The sequence below is a fragment of the Neopsephotus bourkii genome, unplaced genomic scaffold, assembly GCF_033783945.1.
Source record: "Neopsephotus bourkii isolate Nb327-2 ecotype Australia unplaced genomic scaffold, CSIRO-AGI_Nbou_v1 NB_1441, whole genome shotgun sequence".
NCBI classification, from domain to species: Eukaryota; Metazoa; Chordata; class Aves; order Psittaciformes; family Psittacidae; genus Neopsephotus; species Neopsephotus bourkii.
In genome coordinates this window covers 386,143-412,173 of record NW_026901918.1, presented here as the reverse complement: position 1 = coordinate 412,173, position 26,031 = coordinate 386,143, and the positions used below count along the sequence as shown (strand labels likewise).

Below are 26,031 nucleotides of genomic sequence, written 5' to 3'. Positions count from 1 at the left end.
ATTACTTCAAAAGCACCATTACACAATAATAAATACTGTAAATCGTGTATTTAACAAGTGATAAAAAGAACAGAGGTTCTATAGCCAGATTAGACTGGAACTGTTTGGAGGGAAGTTCACAGCGCTTTTTAAATACCTCACTGGTTTAAAAATAAATCTTCTATTAGGTTCAAAGGAAAAAGACATCTGATAAGTTCATTAGCTCTACATGGAGTACCAAATAACTTCAACACTATGCAATTGTTTAAGATACATGACAAAACAACAAACTAGATTCTATTTTCAGCAAAAAATGTGTATCGTTTTAAGCTCACATAAACAAATGAAGTGTGCTAAGGGTATGACTGCTGGTAATGACAGATAACACTACTTATTTAAGTCTATTTGAAACTATCCCAGATGGAAATATTTTAGAAATATTGCCTAGCAAACCTGCTGTTAAACTTGGAAAAAACACTGTAAAAATATACTGCTATGTCAGATAAAGAAAACTACAATTCTCTTTTTCTATACTACAAATACAAGAAAGTTTGCAGAAAATCTGTCATCTGTGGGGATTTTTTTCCTCACCCTTTAAAAAAAAAAGAGGTTTATTTCAACGTAGTTAAACATCTATGATGTAAAGACAGAATAATGATCTTTCCTCTGCTAGCTCTTTAAATAGCAGCAATTTAAATATTGTGTAGTCAATGTTGAATATTTGTGCTGCTTTTTTAGCATGTGAATTCTTCCAAGTCATACGATGCATCTCCCCAGAGAAGTAAAATTACATGTATTTCTCTGAGAGGGAAATGAAACTGAGACACTCAGAAGTATGTAGTTCTGCTGAGAATCAAGCCTCAGTCTCCTGAGTTCAATGCTAATGCGTTAATTGCTGCACAGCAGTTAAAAGCACTATAACATACACAACATAATTTCTAAGAGCAACATAAGGTTAAAAAACCCACCATCATCTGTACAGTATCAAAATATTGCACTATATTTATACGCATACCAACATTCTCTATGCGTGTGGACTTAAGGCCTTCAAAGAAGGACCAGCAAAAAAGGCTAGCATCCTTACTTAAATTCCTACTGGAATCACCCCTGGTTTAGGAAATAAAAGCAGGGGGCAATCCTTGACCAACCCAAAGAATCTGCATAAATCATATCAACTAAAGTCTATAAATTCTTATTGAATTTTATCATCTCCAACACATTTTTCCTAGTTAATATATTGCATTGCCAGTGTGTCTCTGTAATTTGACATTTTAACAATAAGAATGTTTCAAGATGTCTTGGTTTGATTATCTTAGTATTAGTTACTGTTTGAAGATACTCCTGAAGACTACTGTTCCATGAAGAAATCCAGGGTTATAATTTTTAATTGCTGTTATAAGAGGCTCATAATATACTGTTTCACACCATGTCCTAAGTGTGTGTCCTAACCATATGTCCTAAGACAAAAGCACAAAGTCAATGCTCACATATACTTAGAAATGTTCTGCACATAGAAAAAACAGGAATATTAGAAAGAATCAGAATTTTTTCAAGATTGTTCTCAGCTGGAACTAGGTCACTGGATGATAGCTCTTAACACTTAAAAGTTTAAAATAGCCTCTACTATTTTTTCCCTAAATCTCAAAGATAATTCTGGAATAGCAAGTGGTGGCACTACAGGAAGAAATCAGACTTTCCTGTAATGAGTAGAAGCTTCTGACTTTTGACTGATTTTTCAAAAATCTGTGGTTTTCTGTGCTCAGATTTCCATTCTAAGCTCATCTCAGGATGAAAAATGAACTAAGAAGGACAGACGGAAGTGGCAAATGGAGTAGAAGGAAGAGCAGGAAGAACTCCAGCTTACTTCAAACTTTACTGCACATGCTGGTTTATTTGCCATGAACCACTGCATCTCAGTACATAGTATCACTTTGTGTAACAACCTACCTTGGAATAAGTTGCAAACACGAATATGTAAATAGTCCATTAGTCTAGGCTGACATTGCTCTATCAAATGGCAGAAGATGTATTTTGACTTCTAGAAGCCTTAAAAAAAAAAAAAAGCAACATCATCTCATTGCACCTCATGTAACAAGACTGAAGCATATCTGGTGATTCTTTCTTGCCTCCTTTCTGAACTAATAAAGTGAATTGGATCTCACCAGTCTGCACTGTTATACATGGTAACCTCCACCTCTACTTAAAATGCTATTCGAGTATCATGTAAGCCATGATATTTAAATAGTGTTGATATAGTTGCTATTTCTTGTGTAGCAGCCAACAAGTTCTGTCTTACTGGGCAGTAGAGAGATATGCCTTTTGTTCTCAGGCATCTTGTTCTCCAGTAGCAACTGGATATGAGAAAGGCAAGAATAGAGAGGGTATGGTTTAGAAGATGGATGTGGTGCAGCACATCCGTATATGGATGAATATATAGGATATATGTTAGAATATATGAGTTACATAACCTTTTATGGTTGAATTTTTTTCAAGGACATATATTTGAATTCTTTTTCCTAGTTTCACACATCTCAGTTTAATTTCATTTCCTATAGTAGCTTCAGCCAAAACATACAGGTGAGAATGTGGAAGAATATGTTCACCCTTTTTTTTTAGTTTAATAAGATCAAGTGAAACAAATGTTCCTCTCAATTCCCCCACAGAACTTATCTGCCACATAGCTCATGGATGACTAAAATTTAACTTGAAATGTTTGTGGCTCTTACTATTCGAGCCACACCTCACAAACAGCTGCACAACTGAAATACGGGCTATGCTCCCTGTGTACTTAGAATCTATAAGGCAATGCTAACTGAGATCACGGGGGATTTAAAACATTCTCTGCCCACGATACAGATATTTTTCAAATCTTCAGAGCTATAATACTGCTTTTATCAAAAGTATGTGTGTTTGTGTTGACAGAACATAAAGAAGAAACTTGAACAGAAGAACACTTCACTGCTGAAATCCCTCAAGCAGTCTGTTGTGTGTGATCACTGGATATTCAAGGACTGCTCCTAACCCAGTTAACAAACTGCGCATGAAGACTATGTATTGCCTGTATAGAATAATAAAGGGATACTTCAATATTGACATATGAAACTTGGTTGCTACATCGACCATGTCTGTTTGTGTCCTTGTTCAGCAACACCTTTTTACTTTTTCCCCATGGTGGGCTAGCAAAGCAAGAAAAATACTTGGAAGTTTCTAATGCTGTTTTTGATATCTATTAACTGTCTTATTGCATTAAGGGATGCAATAGGTGTAAAAATATTTGCCCCACAGTAAAATCTGGTCTAATCTAATCAACTGGTCTAATTTGCACAACTATTGATTCTAATGGACTTTGGCTTATATCACAATTTTGTGGTGTATTTGGACAAGAAACAGGGTTTCTGAACTTCCCTTTTCTCGCTTTGCAAAGTCTTTGTTCCTTTTAGATAGTCGGAATGCTTGAAATTGTAATATGAAACCTCTTCCTCCCCCCATACATACTTTGCAATACCTGAATAGCCAAGAGGTGTTTCCGGGTTGCTTCTAAATACAGCTTGATGGAATGTCCAAGTAAAGGAAGGTTGATTTAAGGGAGTGAAACATTTAGAAATGAGACAAAGTAATTTGAGCTGGTAATTTTCTGTCAGTTCATATGACATCTACCAGGGCAGTATATTTAAAACAGTATGAATGAATGTTCTGTTCTTTCCTGAATTTCAGGTTAACATGAAGAAAGTTGCAGAGTTCTGCTGAGGTCCTCAAACACAGGTAATTTTTAACCATTATTGTTTCTGAAAGAAACAATTTATAATAATCAGGGAAGAGTCTGAAGTCCAAATGAGACAGTCATACAGGCATATTACCAGGTGATTGTATTGGGAAGTTTTACTTACAGAATGCTATTTCCAGCCCTTTGACATGTCTGGTGAGAATACACTACACTTTATAGTGCAAATCTGCTCTCTAGCGGCAAAAACCACACCAATTTTACAGAAAAATTCTCATGTTACAAAGTAAATTCATTGTTCTTTTGCAAGTGTAGGTAATAAGAAAAAAAACAAACAAACAACCCTTAATCAATTAAATAAAAATATGAGTGACTGAAGCTACGAGTATGTAACTCTGTTTAGATCTGATAATCCTAGTGATAATTCTACCGATAATTTCTCTGCAGTACCAGATGAAAGTTTTGCAACATAGACTTAAAATATTTTTGAGGTAGGCTGGGTAATCACAAGAAGAGATCTAGCAAAAAAAACCCCAACATTTACTGCTGGTGTGAACTGTGCAGGGTTTTATCAAGTTCGAATCAGCAAGCTTGAAACCTTGCAAGACTGGGATGTCAACTCTTTATGCACATGCACGTTATTACTTGTCACTAATATTTCTTTCCCTTTAAGCTAGGAAGCTAACCATAGAAATAGGAGATAGCAATGTCATTAGATCATTCTAATAATTTCCCTGTTACATCTTTCCTTGTATAACTTTTCAAAAGAGATTTCAAGAAAGACTGGGAAGAAATATTGCAAAATTGAATTTACAGCCTATTCATTTCACTTTGGAGACTTGTAAACCCCATTTTTAGCTCCTGAAATCATGATTGTGTTTAGATTAGGCTGAATAGCACAACTCAGTCTATCCTTTCAGCTACTTCATTCTTCATTTTAGTAATTCACACATAAGCAGGTGTTCGCTTATGAACATTAGTAGATTAAACTACAGGGAATAGCTAAATTGGCCATTAGTCCCCTGTATCAGTACTTGGCTGAAACACATACATGGGTTGAGGCATGAACTGCTGGTTTCCGGTCTAGGAAGTAAAAGTTACCTGAAACTGGCTATTTTAACATGCAGATGTTCAGCAGCAACTACGTGTGCATTCTCAACCAAAGGTCACAGCAAGGAGTGCGATGACCAGTTCTGCTACAGCCTCCAACATACCTGATACTTACAAATATCTTACCAGGATAAAATTGTGTTTTATGAAGACTTAAGAGGATTTAAGTGACTTGAGAAATATTTTGAGTTCTCCTTATGCCAATGCATTTCTATGATATTTGGTGGAATATGGTAAAAGAAAGATTAAGAAGACTGGAAAAAGAGAGGATTAACACACAACATGAGGTTACACTTCATGAAAAACAGATCCTACTTCAAGAGTACGCTGACTTTCTTAACTGGCAGCCTTCAAACCTGTGAAGATCATAGAATAGTCAGGTTTGGAAAGGACCTTAAGATCATCAAGCTCCAGCTCCCCTGCCATGGGCAGAGACACCTCACAATAAAATATGTCACCCAAGGCTCTGTTCAGCCTGGTCTTGAACACTGGCATGGATGGAGCATTCACAGTTTCCTTGGGCAACCCATTCCAGTGCCTCACCACCCTCACAGTAAAGAACTTCTTCCGTATATCCAATCTAAACTTCCCCTGTTTAAGTTTTAACCTGTTACCCTTTGTCCTGTCATTATAGTCCCTAATGAAGAGGCCCTCTCCACTGTAGTGGAGGTTTTTATCAGTTGAAGTCCCAACTCTGGGTTGTAGTCTGTGTGGCAGAGTCTTGTAGTCTATGGGGCAGAGTCTAGTTGGAGGCCTGTATCTAGTGGAGTGCCTCAAGGGTCGGTACTGGGACCAGTATTATTTAATATATTCATCAATGATTTAGATGAGGGAATTGAGTGTACTATCAGCAAGTTTGCTGATGACACTAAGCTGGGAGGAGTGGCCGACACGCCAGAAGGCTGTGCTGCCATCCAGCGAGACCTGGACAGGCTGGAGAGTTGGGCGGGGAATAACTTGATAAAATATAACAAGGGAAAGTGTAGAGTCCTGCATCTGGGCACGAACAACCCCAGGTTCCAGTATAGATTGGGGAACGACCTGTTAGAGAGCAGTGTAGGGGAGAGGGACCTGGGGGTCCTGGTGGACGACAGGGTGGCCATGAGCCGATACTGTGCCCTTGTGGCCAAGAAGCCCAATGGCATCCTGGGTTGTATTAGAAGGGGGGTTGTTAGTAGGTCAAGAGAGGTTCTCCTTCCCCTCTACTCAGCCCTGCTGAGACCTCATCTGGAATATTGTGTCCAGTTCTGGGCCCCTCAGTTTAAGAAGGACAGGGACCTGCTGGAGTGAGTCCAGCGCAGGGCAACTAAGATGATTAAGGGAGTGGAGCATCTCCCTTATGAGGAAAGACTGAGGGAGCTGGGTCTCTATAGTTTGGAGGAGACTGAGTGGTGACCTTATTAGTGCATATAAATATATAAAGGGGGAGTGTCACGAGGATGGAGCCAGGCTCTTCTCAGTGGCAAACAATGATAGGACAAGGGGAAATGGGTACAAACTGGAACACAAGAGGTTCCACTTAAACTTGAGAAGAAACTTCTCAGTGAGGGTGATGGAACACTGGAACAGGCTGCCCAGGGAGGTTGTGGAATCTCCTTCTTTGAAGACATTCAAGACCCGCCTGGACACGTTCCTGTTTAACCTTATCTAGGTGTTGCTGCTCCGGCAGGGGGATTGGACTAGATGATCTTTTGAGGTCCCTTCCAATCTCTAACATACTGTGATACTGTGAAGATAGAAGCTCACTTGGATGTGCAAATGCACACAGCTGCAGAACCTGTGCACTTGCCAGTCAAGAGCATCTATAAATAGCTAATCCTTTAGCACTTTCCCCATGCAATGTTTCTGAACTGCAGTAGTGCACAATAATTCCTCGCTGTGGGCTGGCTCTTCTTATAGTGTAACTAGGCAACAGCCCTATCTAAAATCCAGCTGACCCTTGCCCCAGTCTGCTAGCAATCTAAGGGGCTGAATATAATTAAAAGAGTGTGGGAACCAGGCAGACTACTCTGCATAAGGGAAGCCTTCACAGTGCAGTAGCTGCCTAACTCACAGAAATGTTCTACGCTGGCACAGTGCAGAGAATGATATGCTGCAGGATTTAGAGAGGGCAACAAGGTTGTTCTGTGTTTGTATAAAGCTTCTTGCATTTTGCAGCACTTGCAGATTCCTGTTATAACCAGGTTGCTCTACAAACTCAAAGTTCTGTGCGAAGGAGACAAATATTTTGTTTTCTTTGCAGAAAAAAAAAAAAAAAAAAGTAGTTTTGGGGGTGTCTGGTGAAGCAAGACCTCCAGTTCTGTAAGAAGAGGACACCTTGTTGCTCTGTCCCAGGCATAGCTCAGAGAGCACTTTAGAAGTTTCTATTAGTATTTCTACTCAGAGTATTACTCTACAGCATGAAAATAAATATATGCAGTATAAATTCAAACTTAGCTTGGCTCAAGATTATGCTACAAGGTCAAGGGATACCATTTCCACTTAACTTAAATCCAGACACATTTACATCAAGACTGATGTTAAATTTGAAAACACAAGTTTTTTCCAATTGGACTACTCAGGACAGTTATGGTGATAAGGAAACAGGTGCACCTGCTGTTCCCTGGCTGATCTGTATGTATAGATGTGGTAAGTGTACAAGGGAATCTCATACTTTGCTCTCATAAGGCAACTATATAGCACAATTCCAAATGACACAACATCATTTTTTTTTAAAGCAAGGGCTATTGCATCTGCTCACACACGCTGATAGTGGGCTATTACTACTTCACACTGTTCCTTTTGCGCGATATTGTACAAAAGCACTCGTATAACCATAAAAGATTTATACAAGCATAAAAGACTGTCCCTAGCTAAACCAGTCCAAAGTCAACACACTGTTAAGTCACTTCTTCACAGCTGTAGTTTCCAATAATTATGAAATCATTACCGATACAACCTCACGCTTTTAGGAAGCATTACGTCAGACTTACTTGCACCATTTCTGAAAGACTTATAAAAATAGAGGCAAGGCAGTGTTGCTCAGCGCATGACTAACTGCAGAAATTGCTCAAAGCATCCTTGGCTAATGATCTGCAGAAGGTCAAAGAGAAAAGTAATTAGTGTTCTGGAAGATATATATATATGCAAACTGAGCTTTTATCTTGGGAGCAAACTGTCATAAGACATTTGTATTAAACCTGGGGGGGCGACGGGTGATCATCAAAAAGCTGAAAAAATGAAGACTGCAGGAGGGAGGGAAGGCCTTGTGGTTAAGATAACATGGCTCACAGCAGGACAGTCAGGAATGAATTACTAGACACAGAAAGAATGTAGGGCAGCATGTCAGATACAAGAATGATATTTTTCCAGTGAAATGCTGTCAGCATTTAATCCTTTCTGGCTTGTCTTTCCTCAGTTCTTTTCATTTTTTAAATGTTTATCAGCTTAATAAGAAAATATAAAGTATTTTTCATAAGAATGCAAAACTGTTTGGACATGAAAACTGAGCCTCGATTTAGATGATTTTCATTCTGATCTCCACTCATTACCAAAACCTAAATTTGGCAACTGCAATTTTTCCCCCCACTATTCCTCACCCAAATAATTTTTAAACTAATTTCTTAACTTGAATGTGGACCAATAGTGCTAAAAGGAAAAATATCACAACTCTACTGCTCCTGCCTCCCTCCAAAAAAACAGCAATAAAACCCAAGAAAAATCTTTATATGAAATTTAAATGTGTTGAAAAGCTAAGAAGTGTTTGTGGGCCAACTGGTATGACTTGAATACATTAAAATTAAAACAGGTAATGAATGAATTATTCTTCATATATTAAGATCTCCCTTCAACAGTCTATTTCCCTACAACCTCAGCATACAGGCTGTCTGCAACATCTATGTGTCTTTCCATTTCAGCACCTTGCAACCCCTCTCAGAAATCACCTGGAGAGGACTACCTTTCTATTGTTTGTGTACTGTCACTCAGCACCTATCCCCACAGTGTCTAAGATCCTGCTATCACTTAAAACAGCATGGATAACATCTGCCATATGTTGTTTGTACTCTCATCCTTCCCCCGGGGACGAAAAGTGACATAAAGAGTTCTATTTTCAAGAGGATTTGCTTTTTTTGTTGGGTTGGGTTGGGTTTGGGGGTTAGGCTTTTTTTTTATTATTATTTATTTTGTTTCATTTTGTTTTGTTTTGTAGCAGATGTGCAAAACTAACTTATCCAAGCTTTGGCTCACAAAAAGGGAAATTCATTCAGACTCAGCCTGACAAACATTGCTGAGTCAGCAATGTTCTCTTTGTGGGCGGCAGAACACACCTCAAAAGCCTCCTGAACACACCTCCAAAGCCTCCTGAGCACAACTGCAGTCTTACCCTGTGGGTGGGAGATTGTCTTATCTCCACCCACAGAAGCATCAGAAATCAAACCCCAGTGCCCTGAGTTTCATGTGGAAATCCAGAGACACAATTACCTCAGTATTACAAGTACTTGGTGACACCGCACCAAACAGTGTCATGTTCAATTTCTGAGAAGTAATAAGGTTAAGATCTACGCAGTGTTTGCGGTAGCCTAATTTTGTGGTATCTGCAACTTTGTTCAACTGAACTTACTTACAGAGGAAATATATTTAATTAGAGCTGTCATCTAGCAAGATCTAGTTGACCTGGGGTATTACAGACCGGTCAGTCTCACCTCTGTGCCTGGCAAAATCTTGGAACAGATTCTCCTGGAAGGCATGCTCAGGCACATGAAAAACAACAAGGTGCTTGGTGACAGCCAGCACGGCTTCACTAAGGGGAAACCCTACTTCACCGATTTGGTGGCCTTCTATGATGGGGCTACGGAACTGATGGACAGCGGTAGAGCAGTTGATGTCATCTACCTGGATTTGTGTAAAGCGTTCGACACTGTCCCACACGACATTTTTGTCTCTAAACTGGAGAGACATCAATTTGATGAATGGACCACTCGGTGGATAAAGAACTGGATGGATGTCCACACACAAAGAGTTCTGGTCAATGGCTCAATGCCCAGCTGGAGACCAGTAACAAGTGGTGTCCCTCAGGGATCGGTGTTGGGACCGGTCTTGTTCAACATCTGTGTCGGTGACATGGACAGTGGGATTGAGTGCGCCCTCAGCAAGTTTACCGATGACACCAAGCTGTGTGGTTCGGTTGATACGCTGGAGGGAAGGAATGCCATCCAGAGGGACCTTGACATGCTTGTGAGGTGGGCTGATGCCAACCTCATGAAGTTTAACCATGCCAAGTGCAAGGTCCTACACCTGGTTTAGAGCAATCCCAGGCACAGCTACAGGCTGGGCAGAGAAGAGATTCAGAGCAGCCCTGCAGAGAAGGACTTGGGGGTGCTGGTCGATGAGAAAATGAACATGAGCCAGCTTCAGCGTGCACTTGCAGCCCAGAAAGCCAACTGTATCCTGGGCTGCATCAAAAGGAGCGTGACCAGCAGGCCGAAGGAGGTTATCCTGCCCCTCTGCTCTGCTCTCATGAGACCTCACTTGGAGTACTGTGTACAGTTCTGGTGTCCTCAGTATAAAAAGGACATGGATGTGTTGGAACAAGTCCAGAGGAGGGCCACAAGAATGATCAGGGGACTGGAGCACCTCCCACATTTCAGCTAAGAAAGTTGGGACTGTTCAGCCTGGAGAAGAGACAGCTGCGTGGAGACCTCATAGCAGCCTTCCAGTATCTGAACAGGGCCTGTAGGGATACTGGGGAGGAACTCTTCACTGTAGTGACAGGACAAGGGGTAATGGGTTCAAACTTAGGGGAAGTGTAGATTGGATATAAGGAGGAAATTATTTCCTGTTAGGGTGGTGAGGCACTGGAATGGGTTGCCCACGGAGGTTGTGAATGCTCTGTCCCTGGCAGTGTTCAAGGCCAGGTTGGACGAGGCCTTGGGTAATATGGTTTAGAGCAAGGTGTCCCTGCCCATGGCAGTGGGGTTGGAACTAGATGATCTTAAGGTCCTTTCCAACCCTAACTATTCTATGATTTTATGATTCTATGATCTACATCTAGCGATGAGGGCCTGTGTGGTGTCCTGTACCTTCTACTACACTGTTTTGTGTTCCGTTGTTTTTGATGTGTTTTTTGTTTGTTTGTTTGTTTGTTTTAACAAACAACAAAAAGCCAAAGCCAAAACCAAACAGAGCCAGCCCCTATTGTTCAGAGCACTGGTACCATTTTCACATTTTTTCTGATCCATGTGATTATTTTATTTAACCTATTAGCCCTCCCAAAGAGGAAACACTATAAAAAAGATAAATATATGTCTGAAAGAAGTTTCATCAACTGACTAATGATGAACACCGGAGTACAGATTTTCAAAATGGAAAACTAGCTTAACTGTGTCATCTGAAAGCTATGTAACTAATATAACTACAAAAAGAAGAGGTGCTAAGAACGAATAAGGCATTGTTTTTCCAATGAAATATCACTGAATAGTCTTAAGAAAAGTTTGTCAGTATTACTGTAGCCTTCTACCCATTGATACATTCACTAGGGACTGGCTCAAGACTATTAACCAATCCTATGCAAGCTGTACATACTTCAAAAATAATTTAGTTGCTATGAGACCACTCCACATCAGACCCAAACTGATGACTTCCTGCTCCTACTGTTTATTCGCAGTGCACAACTGATTCATGTAGGAGCTTTTTAGGGCTGGCTTAGCACCATGCTTTGCTGGATGAAAGGGCTTTCAGGGTTTTTAGGGACGGTAACATAACTCCCTTCAAACAGCTGCTGAATCATCTGGGGGGGGGGGGCCCCCCCAAGCCTTTCCTACAGCTCTGAGGTGAACAAATCAAGAATGATAAAAATATTTTCCAGCTATCCCATCTGGCTTTTTTGCTGCTGTTTCCTAACATGCACACGCACATACACAAACAAGCACACATACACAGAAATCCTCAGATCTTTCCTGGAGTCTGGCATAAATGCGTAAGGTAAGTATAGCAGTCTCTGTTATTTTTACTTTCCTACAACACTATTACATGAACTGTAGTGTGAAGTGACTTCATTGTATTGCCTCTTGATGGCAGCAGATGTCCCCTTGTGCCCATCACTCCGCATTTGTAAAAGGGCTAGCAGCTGCAAAATTACATGAACATCTGCTGAACAGCAGACTTCTTTTTATTTCACTTATTTCCACAAAGGTCTAGGCATATCTAAAATATGTTGCTTCTACATTTTTGCAAATGCAAGACTGAAAGATCGAGAAAAAATATAAAAATTTTGTGAATCTTAATTCAGTTTTTTGTTTACACTTACAAACAAAGAAAATTAGGATGATTATTCTTAGCTAAATTTGCCAGTTTAACACAAAAATCATTAGGCTGTCCATAAATATGCTTCACTGAGAATTCTTGTCTGGGACTTGAAAGTATTTCCTCTCTAACACAGAACTTGTTTTATCTAATTAGGCCCCTAAATACCCATTTTCAGAGCCTGGTTTTGGCAGGTTAGAGATCTATATAAGAAAGCAAGTAAACCAATTGGTACTTTTTTTTATTTGACCTTACATTTCTGAGGGCAGCAGAATTAATTTCTAAGTGTGCACAACTTTAAGTAAGCAAAAATTCCAGCTTTGGATACTAGAACATTACAGCTCCTCTAAGGTAATGGGAACAGGAGTAATCCTCTTGAATCAGTTACAGCAGACAGCCACTATTAGCTGTCAGTGCTGTTTCAGTGGAGTTACAGAAATGACACCAGTCATCAAGAATTTCTTTGGTGGGAGGGTCTCAAGATCTAACCCACAACAATATTCTTTCAAACCCTGCAATAGTTAAGACTTCTGTAGTCATAGAGCCAACAATGTGGTACAGGAGCTTCACACAAGTTTCTCTATGAGGCAATACAAGTGTGGTTAAAGGGGAAAAAACAGCTTTGTTTCTGTAGCTAGCCACACATGTCCAATTTTGGTTAAAATGTTTAATGGAAAAAATTACTTGGAAAATGTACCGTAATTTTGCAAATGTTTTTTTACACATTTGTTTCTCCATATGGAATAATGAAATGCGTCTGGGAATGCTGGTACCACAAATCCAAATTCTTATTGTCTCACTTACTTCCTGATGAAATCCATATACAAAAAGCCTTGAAATATGAAATGACTGTAAAAACTTCTGTTGCACAAGCCACCCATTTCATGATAAGATTGTTGGACAATTTAACAGTATATGATTCTCATTTCACCAGCTGTGCTTGGAGCTGAAGAAAACACAGGTAACTTTACGGCATCACAAAACTGAACACAGAAATCCTAGAACTACCTAAGTAGAAATGCTGCAGAATCTACCAAATGGTTTCCTTTTCTTTCCATATAAATACAGACATGACTCAAAGAATCAGACCAAGGCTTTTTACCTCCCAGATACAAAGGAACCAAGATTTGCTTAGAGGTACATCTAAATGTTCTCAATGTTTGGTTGGGTTTTTTTTAGACAAAAATTACATGTGTTATAAGTGAAAAAGACAGCAAACCTACTAGGACAGAAAGAGATTGGATTACTTCCTGGTTTTGACATGAACCATGGGAGCGGATAATCAGCTTCTTTGAACAGAAATGTAGCAAAACATTTCTTTTTCAAGAATGAAGCATTTGTGAGACTTTTCTCCAGATTTCACCCACTCCCCTAAAGAATCAACTATTTGCATTTGCATCAATCAGTGGTCTCTGTTATTCATACTTGTCAGAGAAAGTAAGCTCTCATCTCACATTTTCCTCTATTTGATAACTGTCTAGAAGTCAACATGCTTGTCCTTTCCTGTCTCATGGGAAAACAAACCAGAATCTTTGGACAGTTGTTTCATTGTGTTACTATGTTTAAGCAAAGACCAACTGATTTTAAGCTGCTTTATCATCTTACATGTCATTTAAGACTAGTGCCATGGTTTAAAATAATCGGTCAGAATATAACCCAGCAGTGCAGAAATAAAAATCACAAAGAAGAAATTGCAACTGAAAAATGGCTTGCTTGTTTTCCAAGCCAACATGGTACAAAAGCTAGGCAAGCTCTAGTCCACTGCATTTCTCAGAAGACTTTTAAGACATCGGCTGTCCTACTTGCAATATGAATTCTAAAGTGAAACAATGGTATAAATGGGAACTTATATTTAAAATAGCCTTTCATTATAGCTGCAAAATTGCAGCCATTTCCTTCCAGAGGAGGGGAAAATACTATCAGGATAATCAGGGATAATTAGCAGAATATTTAGATGGAGCACAAGCTAAGTTGTGCCAGTTTTTGTCACTTGAAACTGTGTGCTAGCTTCAGCAGTGATGTAAACATGTGCAGCAGACTTGTCCTCCAGTGCAAGCATCTTACAGAAGCAAAGCTACAAACCCAGTGTTTCATGATGCACTGGGAAATTCTGAAAATCCTCAAAACCCAACTTGCACATTACTTTGATTCCAGTAGAATTTCATTTAAGATTTTCGGAGGTCTTGGAAGGATCAGAATCTTTCTTGAAAAGCCACCGATATTCACCCATTGACAAGGACTCCGGTGTTACCTCAATTCCCTGTTAAATCCTACAGTTCAGGTCCCTCTGGCAGGTATATTTAAACAAATACTTTGTGTGGGAAAAGTGTGTGGAGGGGTTCTCAGTCACTATATATCCTGGCATTATTATTTTATCCCATTTATTTTATCTTTTAAATGTAAACTGCTTACAGTTACTTAGTTTTGTGAAACATCTGGGGTGACTATGGATGCTTAATAATGGAGAAAATAGTTTGTATTCCGCTAGTTTGCTATGAAACACAGTTGAATAAGGAACCACGTTTTTACTCAGGCCTTACTTAGGTAAAATCATACAGCTTAAGAGCCAGGTAAGAATATCAGAGCTTGAAAGAGCATTGCTTTATCAATTAAAAAGATGTTTTAAGCCACATCTGTTCTGAATTTGCAGCAGTTATGTTGCAACTCTCCGAGTGGCAAATGCATGCAAGGTGTTGTCTGCCAGACTCGACTAGCTTTGACAACACATGCACACGTTTTACCTATAATCACAAAGAATTTCAACTTGTGTTCTGGTATGTGTAACATGGATCTGTAAACAATTCGGTGCCTTTCCATGCCTCAGTAGATCAGCAAGAACGATGAGTTGGCAAAGGACTACTTTGCGTTTTTCTGGCTGAAATTTAGTTGCTTCTTTTACATGAAGTTTTTCAGATATACTTTCAAGGGAGCAAACTCCATGCTGAAAAACATGTATGAAAATGCTGAAGTTACTGTAACTTTTCAAACTTCCCTCTGACACCACCATCTGAAGTCTCCTGTTTCTAAGCTCAAGTATGCTTGGAAGAGTTTCACAATCACATGCTGGAGACTACAGTTATCTTTATAATGCAGAACCACGTGAACAGCAATGGAGCTAAACTGAAGAAAAAAACAGAAAAAGCCCCACCAGCATCTGTAGGTATCACAGAGTCAATGAATGCATTAGTAATCAATGCTTGCTACAGTCAGCACAATGGAATTTCTGAGAACATTGAATATTCTGCAGAGCTTAGTGAAGAAACTCAGTCATTAAAGAGGAAAAACAAAGATTATGTTCTTATAGACAGTTCAAACTGCTCTCAAAGCTCCTGGAATTGGTTTCTGAAGATTTACAGTTGGCTTAAAACTTGAAATAAACTTTCAGCCTTAGAATGCTAAGACAGCATGTGTACTACAATACTTTTATGCCCCGTGGTGTTACACAGATGTAAGAAGCTACCAGAAACTAAGTCACATGCACCACAATAGAAGTATGATCAAGAGATGCTTTTACTTTCACCAAAATCTGCAACTATCTGCTGTCATTCCATTTTGCCTTAGGCCAACAAAAACAATGACTGCACAGAGCACTACTTTATCCCAGTTGTGATCTGAGTTCTGTGTTCTTTTTCTGCAGGCCTGAAAAAGTTCAATTGTTCTTTTTTACCTTTCATCAGAAAGATTTATTGACAATTAACTGTAGAAGAATGAGGAAAATAATCTCTCCTTAATCTTTAAATATGATCTGTTACCTGAATGGATTAAACATGCATTCAAATTTAATACTAGGAACCGCGTATGTGATACTTGATCCAAAGCAAATTCATTGAAGCTGGTGCTAGAATACAGGTATCTATTGTATCTCTCTGTATCGAGAATAAAATTGTCATTTTAATCTTAAAAAAACAGCTTTCACAAGGTTCGCTGCATCTGGACCACACACTAAACCTGAAATTTTGGTGAGCACTTACAGTCACAGTCCAGTACAGGGAAGAGCTTACCTCTGATACTGACAGTCTTTCACAGGGTCTGCTGAAGATCTCTTGTGAAACTGAAGTAGGATGTAGACACCTGCCTGTAACATCATGACTGTGTAATTGCCTAATTATCTGCCTATTCTTTCCAGACAAATGAAATCTACAATCCACATTGTGCCATTTTCAAAAAACAGACTGAATAATCTTACTTCAAAAGATTCCAGTATCTGACTAGAACAACCAAATTTTCACCTCCACCTAGGACTCAAAGCATACTGGTACCCCACAGCATTAAATGGGCAGCTTCATTCTCGTTTACTTTTCCTAATGGATCCTTCTTTTTTGAGGCATGCAATTGCAACCATGTGAAGTTTTCCTTAGTCATCACAGAATTGTGACTATCTGCTGCCAATTCCATTTTATGGAAACTTTGGTGCTTAGCCCAGAGCTGCCAAGCCCACTCTGGGAAGAGGACTGAAAAGAAGTGTAAGCAGGAGAGAGACTGATGTGCCTACATCCATCTCTGTGCTAAGTTAGCTTTTTGTTCCGAAGGTCCACCATTGGCTGAATATGCTTTAAAAAGAGGACCCTGGCCACTCATACACAGTTACAACAGCCATTGACTTCAAAGAGTTGAGGTCAAATTCAGTCCCACTGCATGCCAGTAAAACATCATGTCATTTCAACTTGATACCACAGCATAACAGGTGTTCAGGGTGCCATGATACAATTTGGAATAGCTAGAATGCACTGCTTCTCTGAGCAGTAGGTACCCTTTCTCTTACACAAAGTTTGTGTTAAAGGTTGCAATTTCCAGGTGTTTCCCAGGCAGATCTATGACAGGATTCTGATGATAAAGTTAATTCAGAGCTAATTTACTACAGAACTAAGATTAAACACATTTCCAAGATGCAGTAGTGAATGGCTTGAGATAATGCTAAATCTGTCCTGTGCTCCACTTGTTTCGTGAACAGTTTCGCCTCTCCATATCAGGTAGGTTATGGAACTTGATATTCAAGTTCTTCTTGGCACTTGTACAGTACTCTTGCAACATCCTTCTGCTTCCCACTAGGAGCTGAGACATAATTTTGGGTATTAGTGTTAAATTTCCAACTGACTTTGGATATTTTCTGTGCTTGCTAACAGCATCATCTTGGTTTAGTATCAGGCTTCAAGATAACAAAAACTAAAAAAACGTAACTGGTACTATCCAGCTATTCTCCTTGCCAGTACAGGATCGCATTCTCAACACTTTATTTACTTTTTTATTGTTTTTTGAGGATAACCACAGAAGTAAGTTACAACTAGGCATGCTACAAACACAATAATACAAACTAAGTTTTCACCACCTAAAACACCAAATCATAGAATAGTTAGGGTTGGAAGGGACCTTAAGATCAGATAGTTCCAACCCCCCTGCCATGGGTGGGGATATCTCACATTTGACCATGTTGCCCAAGGCCCTGTCCAACCTGACCTTGAACACTGCCATGCATGGAGCAGTTACCACTCCTTTAGGTAACCAGTTCCAGTGCCTCACCATCCTCACAGTAAAGAACTTCTTCCTTATATTCAATCTAAACTTCCATTGTTTAAGTTTGAATCCATTATCCCTTGTCCTACCACTGCAGTCCCTGATGAAGAGTCCCTCCCCAGAATCCTTATAGGCCCCTTCAGATATTGGAAGGCTTCTATGAGGTATCCACACAGCCTTCTCTTCTCCAGGCTGAACAGACCCAACTTTCTCAATCTGTCTTCATACAGGAGAATCTCCAGTCCCCTTATCCTTGTGGCCCTCCTCTGGACTTGCCCCAGCAGCTCCATGTCCTTCTGTTGAGGACACTGAAGTGCACACTGTGCTCCAAGTGGGGTCTCACAAGAGCAGAGTAGAGGGCAGGATCATCTCCTTCCACCTGCTGGTCACGCTCCTTTTGATGCAGCCCAGGATACGATTGTCTTTCTGTGCTGTGAATGCACACTGAAGCTGGCTCATGCTCGGTTTCTCATCAGCCAACACCCTCAGGTCCTTCTCTGCAGGGCTGCTCTGAATCACTTTTCCGCCCAACCTGTAGCAGTGCCTGGGATTGCCCTGACCTACAATTCCAGGTCATTGTCAGTGTAGGACCTGGCACTTGGCTTGCTTGAACTTCATGATGTTGTCATTGGCTCACCTATCAAGCGTGTCAAGGTCCCTCTGGATGGCATCCCTTCCCTCCAGCATATCAGCTAAATCACACAGCTTGGTGTCATTGGCAGAGTTGCTGAGGATGCACTCAACCCTACTCAGTGGACTCAATACCCATGTCGCTGACAAAGATTTTGAACAGCATCAGTCTCAACACTGACCCCTGAAGGACACCACTTGTCATCCATCTCCAGCTGGACACTGAGCCATTGATCGCAACTCTCTGTGTGCGGCCATTCAGCCAATTCCTTATGCACTGAGTGGTCCATCCACAAAATTGATGTCTCTCCAATTTAGAGAACAGGAACAGTGTTGAACGCTTTGCACAAGCCCAGGTAGATGCCGTCAACTGCTCTATCCCTGTCCATCAGTTCTGCAGCCCCATCATAGAAGGCCACCAAATTGGTCAGGCAGGATTTGCCCTTGTTAAAGTCATGTCTGCTGTCACCAACCACCTCGTTGTTTTTCATGTCCCTTAGCATGGTTTTCAGGAGAATCTGCTCCATGATCCTGCCAGGCACAGAGGTGAGACTGACTGGTCTGTGGGTCTCCGGGTCTTCCATTTTCCCCTTCTTGAAAAGCAGGTTGTATTTTCCTTTCTCTAGTTGTTGGGAACTTCATTCTTACAGTCCCTGCATTTGTCTCCCAAGGCTTGAGCAACTGCTGGTGAAGACTGATGCAAAGATGCTACTGAGAACCTCCGCCTTCTCCAAATCCAAGGTAGCCATTGCTCCTGTTTACTTCCAGAGAGGGCCCGTACTATCCCTAGTGTTTCTTTTGGTGGCAACATACCTATAGAAGCCCTTCCTGATATCCCTGACATCCCTGACCAGACTCAGTTTCAACTGGGCCTTAGCTTTTCTGACCTGAACCTTAGCTTCCTGGACAATGTCCCTGTATTCCCCCCAGGCTACCTGACCCTGCTTCCACGTCCTATAAGCTTTCTTTTTCCTTCTGAGTTTTCTCAGCAGTTCCTCAACCATCCACAGAGACCTCCTGGGCTTCTTGCCCCATTTCGTTCTGGTCAAGATACAACACTCCTGAGCTTGGAGCAGGTGATTCTTGAATATCAACCAGCATTCCTGGGCCCTCTTCCCTCTAAGGCTTCATCTCATGGAGCCTTACTGAGCAGGTTCCTGAAGAGGCCATAGTCTGCTCTCTTGAAGTACAGGGCAGTGAGCTTGCTGCACACTCTTCTCACTGCCCTGAGGATCTCAAACTCCACCATTTCGTGATCACTGCATCCAAGGCTGACCTGGAGCATCACATTCCTCACCAGCCCCTCCCTATTGGTGAGCACAAGGTCAAGCATTCAAGCATGGCACCTCTGTCGGCTCGTCCAGCAATTGCAAAAGGAAGTTATCCTCCACACAATTGTGGTACCTCCTGGATTGCTTGTGCTGTGCTGTACTGTCCCTGCAACAGATATCAGTGTGGTTGAAGTCCTCCATGAGGACAAGAACCTGAGAGCATGAGGCTGATCCTATCTTCCTACAGAGGGCTTCATGCACATTCTCCTCCTGAACAGTGGTCTGTAGCAGACCTCCACAGTAATGTCCCCCATCACAGTTCTCCCTTTGATCCTAACGCACTGGTTCTCAGTTGGCCCATTGACCATCCACAGGCAGAGTTCCATACTCTCCAGCATATCATTGACTTAAATAGCTACAACCCCACCACTTCTGCCTGGTCTGTCTTTCTTAAAAAGCCTATAACCTTCCTTTCCACCATCCCAGTCATAAGAGCCATCCCACCATGTTTCCATAATGCCAGTGACAACATTTCCCTGTAGACGTGCACACACATAGGGTGGTGAGGAAGGTCCAGAACAAGAGCAGATATAGAATCCTGTGAGACTGGAGCATAAGAGGAGAAGACAAAATTTTATGCTTTCAGAGCAGGAATTTCCATAAGTCACTATGTCCAAACTTTTGTCAGGACTTCAACTTCAGAGATAGACTTGGAAAGTTTCTCCTTTCCCCTTTCTTCCCAGACAAAAACTGTCATTGCAAAGGACATCTCCCTGCAACTCTCCCTCTTTTTTGCTGTCAGAAGTATAGCAGCCTTAAGCAATTAGCAGCAAGCCTTGTGTTCGAACAATGAAACTGCTGAACAATAGGGATAGGCTCATTATTGTGAGAGACCCAGCCTATGATAATCCAGGCAAGGAACTCCAATTCACTGCCAGAAGAACTGCTGGTTAGTACATTACTAACTTCACTGCATTTCAAGCTCAAAACAAAGTGTTTCACAAAATCAGTTTGTTAGTCTCCTAATCATACACATACACTGAGAGTTAGAATCTCATGATGAGAGCAGCAGTGTAACTTAATCTGTGGCTCAAGACAACTAGTACGGCCCAGTCTTCAGGGGACAATCTCGGACTGGGATGCATACCAGACACATTCTTGGAGGCTGGCAGTAGTCGTCTCCCAAGACCCCAAGACTCCTCTAGCATGATGCAATGGCCACAGAAGTATTAACAGTGAACAGACCAATCTTCATGCAGCTTAAACAAAGAGGACATTTATTGTCTCTGTTTTGACTTTTCGGATAGTCTCAAACCACATTTTTTCTCCTTACTGTGTAGAGTCTGAGATTTGACAAGTGTGTCATGAAGTACAGAAACTTGGGTAGAAGATTAACTATTACACATTTCAGTCAGTGTGGAAGTCAAGTTCACTTTTTAACCACCTGCTGCTGTAAAACTATTGTGATTGCTTGTAGGTAGCCACAGCACTCAAGATTTTTGCTGTCATCTGTTTAATCAACTGCTGTCCCAGGTTCATCTACTCTAAACATGGTAAAGACTAAGTGACTGAAGCCTCAAAGGGTGCAGCTCCATGGTGCAGTGCAGAGGGACTTGGTCACTTCCCCAGACTCAGGTGCATCTGTGCAAGGTCTTCACCCTTACACTTTCTCTTAATGGGGTTTCTCTTCCCAACAGTTTTCTGCTTTTACAGCTGCTCACTTCGGCAGGACTCTGTAATTTATCTTCTCATTTGAATTTACTCATTATTTCCACCACACTTTGGTTTTGCTTTTGCCATTTAATCCATTGGCTAAGTATCTGAACAACTCTTACAGCAATGAAGTCACTGGTTACAGGCACAGGGGCAGCCACAGTACTAGAGGCAGCAGAGGTATCAAAGAACAGGAACTGCCCTTAGCAGTTCCACCCTGGGGCAGCATGGGGCCCAAGGAGCCTATGGATGTGGAGAAGGTGATGCTAGGATTACATCAGCACCTTCAACTGACGAGACTGGAGTGCCATTACCTGAAAGGAGGTTGTAGTGAGGTGGGGGTTGGTCTCTTCTCCAAAGTAACAAGAAATAGGACAATCGGTAATGGCCTCAAGCTGTTCTAGGGGAAGTTTAGATTGGAGAGAGGGTGATCTGGTATTGGAACAGGCAGCGCAGGGAAATGGTGGAAACTCCATCCCTGAAGTGTTGAAAACCGGTGTAGGCGAGTCTCTTAGTGACATGGTTTAGTGGTGAACTTGGTACTCTCGCGTAAAGGTTGCACTTGATCCTCCTCTGTGGTGCCAGTCCGCCACCCACCACGGCGGGCCGCCACCACAGAGCAGAACTGCGCGGCCCGGACCCAGCCCCGTCCTCGGCCCCTTTCCGGGCAGTCCGCTTCCAGGCCCTTCCGCCGCCTGCCCCTACTCCGCCGCGCCGGAGGGGGCGCTCTCCCGCGACTATGGCCCTGCCCCTCCGCCCCTGACGCCGGCTTACGTCAGCGGCGACGCCCGGTGGGGGGGAGGAGGCGGAAGTGGGAGTTGCGGCGATGGCGGAGGCTGGCATGGGGCAGCAGTGGGTGTTAGTGGAGATGGTGCAGGCCTTCTACGAGGTACGGCCTGGGGCGCGGGACCGAGGTGCTGTCCGATCGGCGGCGCGGGCGGCTGGGGTAGGGGCTCCCCGGCTCGGGAAGCTGGCAGGCACTCGCCGCCGAGATAGGATGGGGTGAAGGGGTGTCGCCGCCGCCTCCCGGCGGACGGGGCCCTCAGTCGCCCAGTGGCTGCCGGAGCTTGGGCGATGCGTGTGAGGGCGCCGTGTGCCTGGGCCGCTGGTTTCGGGTCCTGGGAGCAGGAGGTAGAGCCGCACCTGCCGCGGGGCCGGTAACAGGTGGGGCTGGTGCTATGTTGGGTGGAGGCTCTCTGGGTGGTGCTGTGCCTCGCTGCACTGAGCCGGGAGCTGGCTGGGCATCACTGCCCCGTCTGTACGGCTGCACGGGCAAAATTGTGAATATATGCGTGTGCAGCGTGCTTGTATATTGAAAAAAAAAACAGATGCTATGTTTTTCTTGTTTGTAAAGCTACATTTAAGGTGTATACCACAGCATTAAGCCTTAATAAGATTCCCTGTGAATATAATAAGATCAGGGTTTGTGACTTTTAAGTGTTATTTAGAAAAATAAGAAACTACTTTTAAATGTTTGTGCTTAGGTTATCTCCTGGAGGGGATCAGCATGGCATGTTTCATAGAATCATAGAGTGGTTTGGGTTGGAAGGGAACTTACAGGTCATATAGTTCCACACCCCTGGCATGGGCAGGGACACCTTCCACTAGACCAGGGTGCTCAAAGGCCCATCCAACCTGGCCTTGAGCACTGCCAGGCATGGGGCAGCCACAACTTCCCTGGGCAACCTGTTCCAGTGCCTCACCACCCTCACAGGGAAGTAAAAAATAAGTTTGTATCCAGGCTTTGTTTCATGACATTAAAAATGATGTCCTAGTGATAGGCTGTGTTCTTTTATAAACAGTCTGCTTCCCTTCTTTCCTTTGGCAAAGGTTGGTACATTTTAAAGAATTTATAATGCAGTTTGCAGTACAAACATAGAAGTGCTTAACACAGTCTAAACTGCTGAATTCAGAAAAGCTGTAGACACTGAAAAGCAGGGGCAAGTACTTTGCCTGGACTTCTACTGCTACTACACTATGTTCTTTAGCTGCCATGGTATATGTCAGGTTGGACAGAGCCTTGGGTGATATAGTGTAGTGTGAGGCATCCCTGCCCATGGCAGGGGATTGGAACTAAATGATAGAATCATAGAATAGTTAGGGTTGGAAAGGACCTTAAGATTATCAAGTTCCAACCCCCCTGCCATGGGCAGGGACACCTTGCTCTAAACCATGTCAGCCACGGCTCTGTCCAGCCTTGACTTGAACACCACCATGCATGGAGCATTTACCACTCCTTTGGGTAACCTGTTCCAGTGCCTCACCACCCTCACAGTAAAGAACTTCTTCCTTGTATCTAACCTGAACTTCCCTGGTTTAAGTTTGAATCCATTATCCTGTCGCTACAGTTCCTAATGAAGAGTCCCTCCCCAGCATCCTTATATAGGCCCCCATCAGATAATTGGAAGGCTGCTACAAGGTCTCCACGCAGCCTTCTCTTCTCCAGGCAGAACAGACCCAACTTTCTTAGCCTGTCTTCACACGGGAGGTGGTCCATTCCCCTGATCATCCTTGTGGGCCTCTGGACTTGCCCTAGGAGCTCCATGTCCTTCTGTTGAGGACACCGAAGTGCACACAGTGCTCCAAGTGGGGTCTCACGCGAGCAGAGTAGAGGGGCAGGATCACCTCCTTCAACGCTCCTTTTGATGCAGCCCAGGACACGAAGATCTTAAGGCCCTTTCCAAAACAAACCATTCTATGATTCTATGTTTATATATGTCTATTGTTAATACGCTTGGTGAGCTGAAATGTACTCTGCAAACGATAATTTTTTTATAATTTTTCTTTTTTTTTTTTTTTTTTTTTAGTTTGATATCTCATAGAAATCCTTACTGGTTTCAAAAAATTGTGTTCAATTTCCCTTAGTTTTTGGATGTGTGGTTCATTCCACTTCCTTTGTTGGCAGGTCAGATCCTACGTGAGTATGCTGGTGAGTGGGAGCTCTTCCATTGAGTTGAAGAGGAAGTACACTAGTGTGTGTGCATTTTGAGTTTTTTAAAAGTAGTAGATATCCAAAGTGTAGGCAGGAGCTTTTCTGAGATGGAATAACTTAACCCATCATTAAAATTACATGCCAAGTGCTGATGCTGTAATTCCATATCTACTTCAAACTAGCCTTGCTGTCAGAGGAAACTGATTTTCCTACCTCCAAGCACCTAAAGAGGCTGACTTTAAGTTGGATCAGCTCTCTCTTCTGGTTTGCTGTATATATTCCTCAATCTTGTGTCCATGCAGAGGGTAAATGACACAGAAGTAAAACTGCTTCTGGTGACCTGCTCAAAGTGCCTGTGAAACAGGCCATGCACAGCTTGTAGACCAAAATGGGCTATGCAGACAGGATTAGGCTTCATTGAAAATGATTATAGCTGTGCAGCTGGTGGACTAAGAGTTGTAAGAATGTAGGCTTGAAGTGAGGGTATATAGATGACACACACCTTCAAGCTCTTCAGGAGACTTCTGCTTGTGAAAGCTTTCTGCTTTCACAGATACTTGTGCAACCCATACTGCCTTTATTTCCCGTATTCAGTTGTGTTCATGTGCGGAACTGAAACCACTTATCAATTTAGTGTGCCTTGTTTATTAACAACAGAATAAGTCCATTGAAACTCAAGTTAACAGCTACAAGTAGTAGCTGCAAGGCACTCCATTTTCATGTAGCTTTTGCTGGTTTAGAAATACATATCAGTTGATCACCTTTGTTTTTTTCTGAGTCTACTAGTAGAGACAAAACTGTTGCATAGTGTCACACTGATTCAGATAGAATTCTGTGTAGACTTATTTTTGTGCTTTTATTTTCAGGCTCCTACTTACCATCTCATTTTAGAAGGAATTCTGATTCTATGGATAATCAGACTTCTTTTCTCCAAGACATACAAGCTTCAAGAGCGATCTGATTTAACACCTAAGGTATAATGAGAAAATACTTTTCTTAGAGAAATATTTTATAGCTGTCATTACATTTGGCTGTTGAACCCTTGCTGCGTCACAAAATGTGCTGTTTTTTTCTTAGGATTTCAAAGGGTAAGCTTGCTTTGTACTAAGAAACTACTTATTGCTTAAACACTTCAGTTCATGCTTTTAAAGTGGGACTATGTTTGAGAGTCTGAGAAATACAAAAGATCTGATGTGAACGTAACTGCTAAGCTGTGAAAAACTGACGTTAGTTCTTCTTAATGAATTTCTTTGTTTTAAAAATGAAAGCTGTACTAAAAAATCCCGCACCAAATAAAATGAACTTAGAGAGTGTAGAGAGCAGGAAAATGTTCAGTCTATACACATGATATCTATGAGTAATAAAACTGAGAATTTGCAGTGTTAAGTGGGTTCCAAAACACTTTTTCATTTATTAGCAGTTTTCTTCCTTTGCAATGCCGTTGACTGGCATTTCTTCCTGACTTCTGGCTGGAGACTATCAGGAATGAATAGAGTTTGGTTTGGAGATTTCCCTGGACTATTTTGTTAGAGACATTGTCTGTAATTGTGCATGCTATGTAATGTCAGAGGATGCCATTGGATATATTTAAAGTATTATGGGAAGCACTTTCTGAATGTGAAAATGAAAAGGACATGAACAGGGACATGCTTATTTTTCTCAGCCAGAGATGAAGATGGAAGCAGTGTTTTCCATTAGGAGGAGCTCTATTTGGAAGAGCCTGTCTTGTCTACAGGTAGTTTATTGAAGGTAACCATAAATACAACACCAAAGTGAAAATGTGAATAAGACTTTTACAGTTGGTGGACTTAAGCAGACTGATACATCAGAGGTTTGGAGTGATCCCATCTCTTACTCTACAATGTAGGTGATAGCTGGGAAAA

At 41.8% G+C, this 26,031-nt stretch overlaps 1 protein-coding gene across 1 annotated transcript in view; it reads left to right on the top strand.

The window, feature by feature from the left end:
- The first annotated feature begins 21,956 nt into the window (after positions 1 to 21,956).
- Positions 21,957 to 26,031, top strand: part of SPTLC1 (serine palmitoyltransferase long chain base subunit 1) — a 33,326-nt gene continuing 29,251 nt past the window's right edge. Inside the window, exons 1-2 of the mRNA XM_061368681.1 lie at positions 21,957 to 22,105; positions 25,015 to 25,122. Of these exons, the coding sequence (XP_061224665.1) occupies positions 22,043 to 22,105; positions 25,015 to 25,122 (171 nt within the window). The 5' untranslated portion in view covers positions 21,957 to 22,042. The remainder of the gene's footprint in view (positions 22,106 to 25,014; positions 25,123 to 26,031) is intronic.